The following is a 13,384-nucleotide window of genomic DNA, read 5'->3' on the forward strand; positions in this document are numbered from 1 at the left end:
CAATCTCAGCCTGTCACTAGCCTCAATCCCAGCCTGTCACTAGCCTCAATCCCAGCCTGTCACAGGCCTCAATCCCAGCCTGTCTCTATCCTCAATCCCAGCATGTCACTATCCTCAATCCCAGCCTGTCACAGGCCTCAATCCCAGCCTGTCACTAGCCTCAATCCCAGCCTGTCATTAGCCTCAATCCCAGCCTGTTACGGGCCTCAGTCCCAGCCTGTCACTAGCCTCAATCCCAGCCTGTCACTAGCCTCAATACCAGCCTGTCACTAGTCTCAATCCCAGCCTTTCACTAGCCTCAATCCCAGCCTGTCACTAGCCTCAATCCCAGCCCGTCACTAGCCTCAATCCCAGCCTGTCACTAGCCTCAATCCCAGCCTGTCACTAGCCTCAATCCCAGCCTGTCACTAGCCTCAATCCCAGCCTGTCACTAGCCTCAATCCCAGCCTGTTACGGGCCTCAGTCCCAGCCTGTCACTAGCCTCAATCCCAGCCTGTCACTAGCCTCAATCCCAGCCTGTCACGGGCCTCAGTCCCAGCCTGTCACTAGCCTCAATCCCAGCCTGTCACTAGCCTCAATCCCAGCCTGTCACTAGCCTCAATCTCAGCCTGTCACTAGCCTCAATCCCAGCCTGTCACTAGCCTCAATCCCAGCCTGTCACAGGCCTCAATCCCAGCCTGTCTCTATCCTCAATCCCAGCATGTCACTATCCTCAATCCCAGCCTGTCACAGGCCTCAATCCCAGCCTGTCACTAGCCTCAATCCCAGCCTGTCACTATCCTCAATCCCAGCATGTCACTATCCTCAATCCCAGCCTGTCACTAGCCTCAATCCCAGCCTGTCACTAGCCTCAATCCCAGCCTGTTACGGGCCTCAGTCCCAGCCTGTCACTAGCCTCAATCCCAGCCTGTCACTAGCCTCAATCCCAGCATGTCACTATCCTCAATCCCAGCCTGTCACTATCCTCAATCCCAGCATGTCACTATCCTCAATCCCAGCCTGTCACTAGCCTCAATCCCAGCCTGTCACTAGCCTCAATCCCAGCCTGTCACTATCCTCAATCCCAGCCTGTCACTATCCTCAATCCCAGCCTGTCACTAGCCTCAATCCCAGCCTGTCACTAGCCTCAATCCCAGCCTGTCACTATCCTCAATCCCAGCCTGTCACTATCCTCAATCCCAGCCTGTCACTAGCCTCAATCCCAGCCTGTCACTAGCCTCAATCCCAGCCTGTCACGAGCCTCAATCCCAGCATGTCACTAGCCTCAATCCCAGCATGTCACTAGCCTCAATCCCAGCATGTCACTAGCCTCAATCCCAGACGTTCTAGATGTCTCCGTACCCCGGAAACTGCTTTTGGTTCTCAGGAATACGATAGGTTACACAAGAATATGGTGTGATATCTGTTAGCTCCAGACTAAACATGTCACTGACCTCTGTAATGTCCCTCTCTGTGTGTGGTTCAGGTGGACCCCAAGGCCCTGGAGAAGAGTCTGACCCAGCGTTCCTTCATGACCTCCAGGGAGAGTGTGACCAAACCTCTCACCTCAGCCCAGGCCATGGACGGCAAAGACGCATTTGTCAAGGTGAGGCTGGTACCACTTCCTGTCTTGCCAAATTGAGTGACAATGACAAGACAGCACAAACTGATCTGGGACCAGGCTAGTTAATGAACATAGGAGTTGACAAGACAACACAAACAGACCTGTGACCAGGCTAGGTAATGAACATAGGAGTTGACAAGACAACACAAACAGACCTGTGACCAGGCTAGGTAATGACCATAGGAGTTGACAAGACAACACAAACAGACCTGGGACCAGGCTAGGGGACTGCATGTGCTCCTACTAAGATCATAATATATCTGGAGTTTAAATCAGACGCTCTTCTTTGTGAACCTTTTCAGTCATTAGTTAAAAATATAAACGTTATCATCTTTGATGCTTGGCAAGAATATAATTACGTCTCTAAGATAATGTATGATAATGTACAATGCAAATATGATAATGTTTGCTATTATTATGCTCTGTTGCTCTGTTTTCCACCAGGCCATCTATGGTAGGCTGTTTGTCTGGGTGGTGGGGAAGATCAACAAGGCTGTGTTCAAGCCTCCTCCTGAGGACACTAAATACGTCAGACAGTCTATCGGTCTGCTGGACATCTTCGGCTTCGAGAACTTCAACAAAAACAGGTCTGTATCGCCACAAAATAATTCATGCATTCCCACAGGGGGAATTAGGGTTGCAAAATTTCATGAACTTTTCCCAAAAAATCTGAGGTTTTCTTGAAAAAATTGACACAATGTATTTTACAATAGATATATTGTATTTGTTTTTAATCCCATCCTTCAGCTACCATCATTCCCTCCCATCTATCTCTGAACACCCCTCAGCTCAACTCCATCTATCTCTGAACACCTCTCAGCTCAACCCCATCTATCTCTGAACACCCCTCAGCTCAACTCCTCCCATCTATCTCTGAACACCCCTCAGCTCAACTCCTCCCATCTATCTCTGAACACCCCTCAGCTCAACTCCTCCCATCTATCTCTGAACACCCCTCAGCTCAACTCCTCCCATCTATCTCTGAACACCCCTCAGCTCAACTCCTCCCATCTATCTCTGAACACCCCTCAGCTCAACTCCTCCCATCTATCTCTGAACACCCCTCAGCTCAACTCCCCATCTATCTCTGAACACCCCTCAGCTCAACCCCATCTATCTCTGAACACCCCTCAGCTCAACTCCTCCCATCTATCTCTGAACACCCCTCAGCTCAACTCCTCCCATCTATCTCTGAACACCCCTCAGCTCAACCCCATCTATCTCTGAACACCCCTCAGCTCAACTCCTCCCATCTATCTCTGAACACCCCTCAGCTCAACTCCTCCCATCTATCTCTGAACACCCCTCAGCTCAACTCCTCCCATCTATCTCTGAACACCCCTCAGCTCAACCCCATCTATCTCTGAACACCCCTCAGCTCAACTCCTCCCATCTATCTCTGAACACCCCTCAGCTCAACCCCATCTATCTCTGAACACCCCTCAGCTCAACTCCTCCCATCTATCTCTGAACACCCCTCAGCTCAACTCCCATCTATCTCTGAACACCCCTCAGCTCAACTCCTCCCATCTATCTCTGAACACCCCTCAGCTCAACTCCTCCCATCTATCTCTGAACACCCCTCAGCTCAACTCCATCTATCTCTGAACACCCCTCTGCTCAACCCCTCCCATCTATCTCTGAACACCCCTCAGCTCAACTCCCCATCTATCTCTGAACACCCCTCAGCTCAACTCCTCCCATCTATCTCTGAACACCCCTCAGCTCAACTCCTCCCATCTATCTCTGAACACCCCTCAGCTCAACTCCTCCCATCTATCTCTGAACACCCCTCAGCTCAACTCCTCCCATCTATCTCTGAACACCCCTCTGCTCAACTCCTCCCATCTATCTCTGAACACCCCTCAGCTCAACTCCCATCTATCTCTGAACACCCCTCAGCTCAACTCCTCCCATCTATCTCTGAACACCCTTCTGCTCAACTCCTCCCATCTATCCCTGAACACCCCTCAGCTCAACTACTCCCATCTATCTCTGAACACCCCTCAGCTCAACTCCATCTATCTCTGAACACCCCTCAGCTCAACTCCTCCCATCTATCTCTGAACTCCCCTCTGCTCAACTCCTCCCATCTATCTCTGAACACCATTCAGCTCAACTCCATCTATCTCTGAACACCCCTCAGCTCAACTCCATCTATCTCTGAACACCATTCAGCTCAACTCCATCTATCTCTGAACACCCCTCAGCTCAACTCCATCTATCTCTGAACACCCCTGTGCTCAACTCCTCCCATCTATCTCTGAACACCCCTCAGCTCAACTCTATCTATCTCTGAACACCCCTCAGCTCAACTCCATCTATCTCTGAACACCCCTCTGCTCAACCCCTCCCATCTATCTCTGAACACCCCTCAGCTCAACTCCTCCCATCTATCTCTGAACACCCTTCTGCTCAACTCCTCCCATCTATCTCTGAACACCCCTCAGCTCAACTCCTCCCATCTATCTCTGAACACCCCTCAGCTCAACTCCATCTATCTCTGAACACCATTCAGCTCAACTCCATCTATCTCTGAACACCCCTCAGCTCAACTCCATCTATCTCTGAACACCCCTCTGCTCAACTCCATCTATCTCTGAACACCCCTCTGCTCAACTCCATCTATCTCTGAACACCCCTCAGCTCAACTCCATCTATCTCTGAACACCCCTCAGCTCAACACCTCCCATCTATCTCTGAACACCATTCAGCTCAACTCCATCTATCTCTGAACACCATTCAGCTCAACTCCATCTATCTCTGAACACCCCTCAGCTCAACTCCATCTATCTCTGAACACCCCTCTGCTCAACTCCATCTATCTCTGAACACCCCTCTGCTCAACTCCATCTATCTCTGAACACCCCTCTGCTCAACTCCATCTATCTCTGAACACCCCTCTGCTCAACTCCATCTATCTCTGAACACCCCTCTGCTCAACTCCATCTATCTCTGAACACCCCTCTGCTCAACTCCATCTATCTCTGAACACCCCTCTGCTCAACTCCATCTATCTCTGAACACCCCTCTGCTCAACTCCATCTATCTCTGAACACCCCTCAGCTCAACCCCTCCCATCTATCTCTGAACACCCCTCAGCTCAACTCCATCTATCTCTGAACACCCCTCTGCTCAACTCCATCTATCTCTGAACACCCCTCTGCTCAACTCCATCTATCTCTGAACACCCCTCAGCTCAACTCCATCTATCTCTGAACACCCCTCAGCTCAACTCCATCTATCTCTGAACACCCCTCTGCTCAACTCCATCTATCTCTGAACACCCCTCAGCTCAACTCCATCTATCTCTGAACACCATTCAGCTCAACTCCATCTATCTCTGAACACCCCTCTGCTCAACTCCATCTATCTCTGAACACCCCTCTGCTCAACTCCATCTATCTCTGAACACCATTCAGCTCAACTCCTCCCATCTATCTCTGAACACCCCTCAGCTCAACTCCTCCCATCTATCTCTGAACACCCCTCAGCTCAACTCCATCTATCTCTGAACACCCCTCAGCTCAACTCCATCTATCTCTGAACACCCCTCAGCTCAACTCCATCTATCTCTGAACACCCCTCAGCTCAACTCCATCTATCTCTGAACACCCCTCAGCTCAACTCCATCTATCTCTGAACAACCCTCAGCTCAACTCCATCTATCTCTGAACACCCCTCAGCTGAACTCCATCTATCTCTGAACACCCCTCAGCTCAACTCCATCTATCTCTGAACACCCCTCAGCTCAACTCCATCTATCTCTGAACACCCCTCAGCTCAACTCCATCTATCTCTGAACACCCCTCAGCTCAACTCCATCTATCTCTGAACACCCCTCAGCTCAACTCCATCTATCTCTGAACACCCCTCAGCTCAACTCCATCTATCTCTGAACACCCCTCAGCTCAACTCCATCTATCTCTGAACACCCCTCAGCTCAACTCCATCTATCTCTGAACACCCCTCAGCTCAACTCCATCTATCTCTGAACACCCCTCAGCTCAACTCCATCTATCTCTGAACACCCCTCAGCTCAACTCCATCTACCTCTGAACACCCCTCAGCTCAACTCCATCTATCTCTGAACACCCCTCAGCTCAACTCCATCTACCTCTGAACACCATTCAGCTCAACTCCATCTATCTCTGAACACCCCTCAGCTCAACTCCATCTATCTCTGAACACCCCTCTGCTCAACTCCATCTATCTCTGAACACCCCTCAGCTCAACTCCATCTATCTCTGAACACCCCTCTGCTCAACTCCATCTATCTCTGAACACCCCTCTGCTCAACTCCATCTATCTCTGAACACCATTCAGCTCAACTCCATCTATCTCTGAACACCCCTCTGCTCAACTCCATCTATCTCTGAACACCATTCAGCTCAACTCCATCTATCTCTGAACACCCCTCAGCTCAACTCCTCCCATCTATCTCTGAACACCCCTCAGCTCAACTCCATCTATCTCTGAACACCCCTCAGCTCAACTCCATCTACCTCTGAACACCCCTCAGCTCAACTCCATCTACCTCTGAACACCCCTCAGCTCAACTCCATCTACCTCTGAACACCCCTCAGCTCAACTCCATCTATCTCTGAACACCCCTCTGCTCAACTCCATCTATCTCTGAACAACTCCATCTATCTCTGAACACCATTCAGCTCAACTCCATCTACCTCTGAACACCCCTCTGCTCAACTCCATCTACCTCTGAACACCCCTCTGCTCAACTCCATCTACCTCTGAACACCCCTCTGCTCAACTCCATCTACCTCTGAACACCCCTCTGCTCAACTCCATCTACCTCTGAACACCCCTCTGCTCAACTCCATCTACCTCTGAACACCCCTCTGCTCAACTCCATCTATCTCTGAACACCCCTCTGCTCAACTCCATCTACCTCTGAACACCCCTCTGCTCAACTCCATCTATCTCTGAACACCCCTCTGCTCAACTCCATCTACCTCTGAACACCCCTCTGCTCAACTCCATCTACCTCTGAACACCATTCAGCTCAACTCCATCTACCTCTGAACACCCCTCTGCTCAACTCCATCTACCTCTGAACACCCCTCTGCTCAACTCCATCTACCTCTGAACACCATTCAGCTCAACTCCATCTACCTCTGAACACCCCTCAGCTCAACTCCATCTATCTCTGAACACCTTGTATTTTTGTGCTGTGATGTTTCACTAAAGTTCTGAACCTTTCTATTCTCATAGTTTCTACAGATTGTAAATTAGAGAGTATTATTATATTATTAATTGATTATGGCTTTTCAAATCACCCAGTAGTGCTATCTGCAGTGTTAATGTTCCTTTCTCCAACCATTCCTGAACCTGTGACCAAAAACAAGCTACATTAGGACAATACCAAAACAAATGATCTAATGACTCTGTCTCTTTGCAGCTGAATCTGCAGAGCTGGGTGGGTCGTATCCCCACATATATATATATATATATATATGTATATAACATTCTATTGGTTGCAAGAATTTTGTAAAAATTCTAAGTTTTGAATCCGGCGTTGTTTTGCATATCGGTTCATAAACCATGTGCCATGGAATCGAGACATTGAAATCTCATCCCAACTATTTTGCAACCCGTGCAGCACAGCTGTCAGTTTACAACTTTAATCTCCCTAACGTCAGTCGGCCTTTTACTTTAGTCATCGTCCTAAAGTGTGTCGAACCAATCTTTTGATTATTGTGCGGGTCGTTCGCTCGTTTCGTTACAGTTTTGAGCAGCTGTGCATCAACTTCGCCAACGAGCAGCTGCAGCAGTTCTTTGTGAAGCATGTCTTCAAGCTGGAGCAGGACGAGTACGCCCGCGAGAACATCGTCTGGAAGCACATCGAATACAACGACAACCAGAGAACACTGGACGTGCTGGCCAACAAGTCTCTTAACATCCTGGCACTTATCGACGAGGAGAGCAACTTCCCCAAGGTACCTAGTCTCCGCCTTGCACTTTAAGATCACGTCTCAAATGGCTCCAAATGGTGCCCTATTCCCTATATAGTGCACTACTATAGACCAGGACCCTATGGCTCCATATTCCCTATATAGTGCACTACTATAGACCAGGACCCTATGGCTCCATATTAGAGAGTAGCTTGAGGCAGCTTGATGTACACAAACATCACCTAGACAGGACGCAGGTCTATCACAGGGCCTCACTCGGAATGTTACTTGCACTTTAGAGCTATGGTTCTCTTGCCTGGCCTATCCACAGGGGCTATTCGGGAAGAGCTAATAACATACAAAGGCCTTATCATCAGTTGCACCATGAAGTGGGTACTTCAGAGCGAAGTGTAATTGGGGAACGGCAACCAAAACACAGTAGTTTAAGTGGCACTCAATTAATTTGCATCATAAATGGCACCCTATTCCGTACATAGTAATATAGTAGTGCACTATGTAGGGAATATGGAGACATAGGGTCCTGGTCTATAGTAGTGCACTATATAGGGAATATCCTGTCTAGGTGATGTTCGTGTCCATCAAGCTGCCTCAAGCTACAGAAACAAGAAATAGTCTCTTACGCTATGGGCCGTTCTGGACAAGTGGTCCTAATGCTTCGGGTTCTGTTGTGTCTGTCTGTCTGTCTGTCTGTCTGTCTGTCTGTCTCTGTCTCTGTCTCTGTCTCTGTTTGTTTAGGGTACAGATACTACCATGATCAACAAGATGAACCAGGTACATGGGAAGGGCGATGTCTACGTTCCCCCTAAAAACAACCATGACACCCAGTTTGGAATCCAACATTTCGCCGGGGTGGTCCACTACGATTCAAAAGGTATCCCAAAAGATTATTCAAAGACGCAAACATCGTATTGCTCGACTCTAAACTGTAATGACAGAGTTTGTACCTGTGTTGGATTGACATCCACTTGACTTATTTCAACCTGCCCACTATTTGTGTTTCATATAATCATTATAAAGTCTGTATAATGTAAACTGCGTCCCAAGATGGCACCCTATTCCCTATTTGCCCTGGTCAAAAGTAGTGCACTATGTAGGGAATAGTGTGCCATTTGGGACAAGCACTAGTATAGTCTCATGTTGTTATCTAGGTTTCCTTGAGAAGAACAGAGATGCTCTGAGCACTGACCTCATCCAACTGGTGGAGAAATCGTCCAATAAGATGCTAAAGCAGGCATTCCAGAACGAGCTCTCCTCCAATGGCGAGATAGCCAGCGTCAACCCCAAGATGACCATCACTCCCAAGAACTCTCTACGGGTCAGTGGAACCCTGGGAACCCCGTGGAAAGAGGCCTAGGAAACCCCTGGAGCAGATTTAATATAACACAAAGCTGCTTCATTTGTTCCTCTATATTGATTATTTTCAGTGTTTAAACAACTACAACCAGTTATAGAGTATGTAGAAAGGATAATGGAAATATATATATATATATATTAACAATCCCCAAAGTGAAAACTAGACAGTCAGGGAGAATCAAAAATTCCCCAAATGTCATATAAACATATTTAGAATTTCAGCCTCATGGTAAAACATGTAGAATTGCAGGAAATGTGCTTTAAAATAGCTACATTTTAGAGTCACTCAGATACAGTAGAATAAGAATACATACACTCTCTCTGTTGCTCTCTCTCTCTCTCTCTCTCTCTCTCTCTCTCTCTCTCTCTCTCTCTCTCTCTCGGTCTCTCTGTTGCTGTCTCTCTGTTTTTCTCTCTCTCTTGTAGTAACCAAAAAAGTGAAAAAAACAAATAATTACATATTTTAGATTCTTCAAAGTTGACTCCCTTTGCCTTGATGACAGCATTTCACACTCTTGGGATTCTCTGAACCAGCTTCACCTGGAATGCTTTTCCAACAGTCTTGAAGGAAATCCCACATATGCTGAGCACTTGTTGACTGCTTTTCCTTTACTCTGCTGTCCAACTCATCCCAAACCATCTCAATTGGGTTAAGGTCAGGTGATTGTGGAGGCCAGGTCATCTGATCAAGCACTCCATCACTCTCTTTCTTGGCCAACTAGCCCTTACACAGATGATAGTCCCTCTAAGTGCAAACCAGATGGGATGGCGTATCGCTGCAGAATGCTGTGGTAGTCATGCAGGTTAAGTGTGCCTTGATTTCTAAATGAATCACTGACAGTGTCACCAGCAAAGCAACCCCACGCCATCACACCACCTCCGCCATGCTTCACGGTGGGAACCACACATGTGGAGATCCTCCGTTCACCTACTCTGCGTCTCACAAAGACACGACAGTTGGAACCAGAAATCTCAAATGTAGACTCATCAGACCAAAGGACAGATTTCTACTAGTCTAATGTCCATTGCTCGTGTTTCTTGGCCCAAGCAAATCTCTTCTTCTTATTGGTGTCCTTCAGTAGTGGTTTCTTTGCAGCAATTCAACCATGAAGACCTGATTCACACAGTCTCCTCTGAACAGCTGATGTTGAGATGTCTTTTACTTGAATTCAGTGAAGAATTTATTTTGGGTTGCAATCTGAGGTGCAGTTAGTTAACTCTAATGATCTTATCCTCTGCATCAGAGGCAACTCTGGGTCTTCCTTTCCTGTGGCGGTCCTCATGAGAGCCAGTTTCATCGTAGTGTTTGATGGTTTTTCCGACTGCACTTGAAGAAACTTTAAAAAGTTATTGAAATGTTCCGTATTGACTGACCTTCATGTTTTAAAGTATTGATGGACTGTCGTTTCTCTTTGAATATTTGAGCAGTTCTTGCCATAATATGGACTTGGTCTTTTACCAAATAGGGCTATCCTCTGTATACCACCCCTACCTTGTCACAACACAACTGATTGGCTCAAATGCATTAAGAAGGAAAGAAATTCCACAAATTAACTTCTAACAAGGCACACCTGTTAATTGTAATGCATTCCAGGTGATTACCTCATGAAGCTGGTTGAGAGAATGCCAAGAGTGTGCAAAGCTGTCATCAAGGCAAAGGGTGGCTACTTTGAAGAATCTTAAATCTAAAATATATTTTGATTTGTTGAACACTTTTTTTGGTTACTACATGATTCCATATGTTTTTTCATAGTTTTAATGTCTTCACTATTATTCTACAATGTAGAAAATAGTATAAATAAAGAAAAACCCTGGAAGGAGTAGGTGTCCAAACTGTTGACTGGTACTGTATATTCTGTATACTGTATATATATTTATATTTTCTGTCTTGATATATTTCACAGCAGCAAACGGTTGATGCTAAGAAGCGTGCTCCTACGTTGAGCGGCCAGTTCCGTCAGTCCCTAGACGCCCTGATGAAGACCTTGACCGCCTGCCAGCCCTACTTCATCCGCTGCATTAAACCCAACGACTTCAAGAAGCCTATGGTGTGTCAGAAGTCCTATTAGGGATAATATGTACTTCTGTGGTTTTAATACAGTCACCTTAATTATTTATGACAGATGTTTTGAAAAGTCTGTCACTCATTGTAACTGTCCAGTAAAAAAAAAAAATCACACTCATATTCTCTTAACTCGTACCCAGATAATGTTGTTGTCTCATCCTATACTCCTGGCCAAAGCAAAAATTGGAAGAAAAAAATACTCCTAAATCCCCACCTCAAACTTATCTCAGACTCAGACGTATCTCAGACTGTTTTCAAAAATGTTTGCTATTTCATTATAGAACATGATGTCATGTCGGCTCACTGGCTGAGCTGGCCAATCAAATCAAATCAAATCAAAATCAAATCAACGGTCTACTCACATTCATATTTTTTATGACCATTATATGCCCGCACCATTCTGTTGTTGGTGTTGGCCCACACGATTCCAACACAGAAAATCTTCTTTTGAACATACTCAATTACCATATTTCACTCATATTTTAATTAAATATTGGTATTTCATAGAAATATGGAAACAATTGATAGTTACTTTAACATCAATGTTTATCTCAAACTGTTTCTCCTATGAGATCCACTGGCCTAAAGATGGACTGTATGCTTCCCTGTTTTAGCTGTTTGACAGGGATCTGTGTATGCTTCCCTGTTTGACAGGGATCTGTGTATGCTTCCCTGTTTGACAGGGATCTGTGTATACTTCCCTGTTTGACAGGGATCTGTGTATGCTTCCCTGTTTGACAGGGATCTGTGTATGTTTCCCTGTTTGACAGGGATCTGTGTATGCTTCCCTGTTTGACAGGGATCTGTGTATGCTTCCCTGTTTGACAGGGATCTGTGTATGCTTCCCTGTTTGACAGGGATCTGTGTATGCTTCCCTGTTTGACAGGGATCTGTGTATTTTCCCTGTTTTAGCTGTTTGACAGGGATCTGTGTATGCTTCCCTGTTTTAGCTGTTTGACAGGGATCTGTGTATGCTTCCCTGTTTGACAGGGATCTGTGTATTTTTCCTGTTTTAGCTGTTTGACAGGGATCTGTGTATTTTTCCTGTTTTAGCTGTTTGACAGGGATCTGTGTATTTTTCCTGTTTTAGCTGTTTGACAGGGATCTGTGTATGCGTCAGCTGCGCTACTCTGGGATGATGGAGACCATTAGGATCAGGAAGGCTGGCTATCCTATCCGCTACACCTTCGATGAATTCCTGGAGCGATATCGCGTGCTTCTCAAAAGCAGCCTCTGTGACCCCAAAGTGGTGAGAAGAAATGTTGCTGTTTATATTGTTGTTGTTTATTGTTGTTGTTTATTGTTGTTGTTCATTATTGTTGTTATTGTTGTTGTTATTGTTGTTGTTCATTGCTTCACTGCAACTTTGCTCCATCTTGTGTCTCAAACAACATCCGGTGAAATTGCAGAGCGTGAAACTCAAATTCTCATAATAAACATACATAAAAGATACAAGTGTTATACACCAGCTTAAATAGAAACTTCTTGTTAATCTAACTGCTGTGTCAGATTTCAAAAAGGCTTAGCGGCGAAGCAAACCATGCGATTATCTGAGGACAGCGCCCAGCAGACAAATCATTACAAACAGTAACCAGCCAAGTAGAGGAGTAACAAAAGTGAGAAATAGCGATAAAATGTATCACTTACCTTTGATGATCTTCATATGGTTGCACTCCGAAGACTCCATGTTACACAATAAATGTTTGTTTTGTTCGATAATGTCCCTCTTTATGTCCAAAAACCTCAGTTTTGTTGGGGCATTTTGTTCAGCAATCCATTGGAACAAAGCGAGGTCACAACAGACAGACGAAAAATCTAAATAGTACTATAAAAGTTCGTAGAAACATGTCAAACGATGTTTAAAATCAACCCTCAGGTTGTTTTTGTCATAAATAATCAATAATATTTCAACCGGACAAAAGCTTTGTCAATATAAACGGAGAAACAAGAAAGGCGCACTCCTGATCGCTCGCTGGACTCATGTCTGAAAATTTCCACTGTCCACTCATTGAAAGTGCTGTATCTCCCTAATTTTTCAGAGTAAAAGCCCGAAACAATGCCTAAAGACTGGCCACATGTAGCGGAAGCCACAGAGATCGCGAACTGGGTCCTAAGTCTTTGTATGGTGGATAGGCTTTCAATGGAAAAACAGCCTTTCAAAATAATAGTACTTCCTGGTTGGATTTTCCTCAGGTTTTCGCCTGCCATATCAGTTCTGTTATACTCACAGACATTATTTTAACCTCTTGATACTAAGGGGCAGTATTTTGATGTTTGGATGAAAAACGTACCCAAATGAAACTGCCTATTTCTCAGGCCCAGAAGCTAGAATTTGCATAAAATTGGCAGATTAGGATAGAAAACACAAAATATGGTCTGTGATTATAACAGAAATGATATTGCAGGCAAAAACCTGAGGAAAATCCAACC

The 13,384-nt window shown here is 45.8% G+C and overlaps 1 protein-coding gene across 1 annotated transcript in view; it reads left to right on the forward strand.

Moving 5' to 3' along the window:
• Positions 1-13,384, forward strand: part of LOC118376826 (unconventional myosin-VIIa-like) — a 109,296-nt gene that overhangs the window by 34,241 nt on the left and 61,671 nt on the right. Inside the window, exons 11-17 of the mRNA XM_052467409.1 lie at positions 1,466-1,585; positions 2,048-2,190; positions 7,350-7,560; positions 8,272-8,407; positions 8,685-8,851; positions 10,794-10,937; positions 12,045-12,203. Of these exons, the coding sequence (XP_052323369.1) occupies positions 1,466-1,585; positions 2,048-2,190; positions 7,350-7,560; positions 8,272-8,407; positions 8,685-8,851; positions 10,794-10,937; positions 12,045-12,203 (1,080 nt within the window). The remainder of the gene's footprint in view (positions 1-1,465; positions 1,586-2,047; positions 2,191-7,349; positions 7,561-8,271; positions 8,408-8,684; positions 8,852-10,793; positions 10,938-12,044; positions 12,204-13,384) is intronic.

This window comes from Oncorhynchus keta, chromosome 1, assembly GCF_023373465.1.
Source record: "Oncorhynchus keta strain PuntledgeMale-10-30-2019 chromosome 1, Oket_V2, whole genome shotgun sequence".
Lineage (NCBI taxonomy): Eukaryota > Metazoa > Chordata > Actinopteri > Salmoniformes > Salmonidae > Oncorhynchus > Oncorhynchus keta.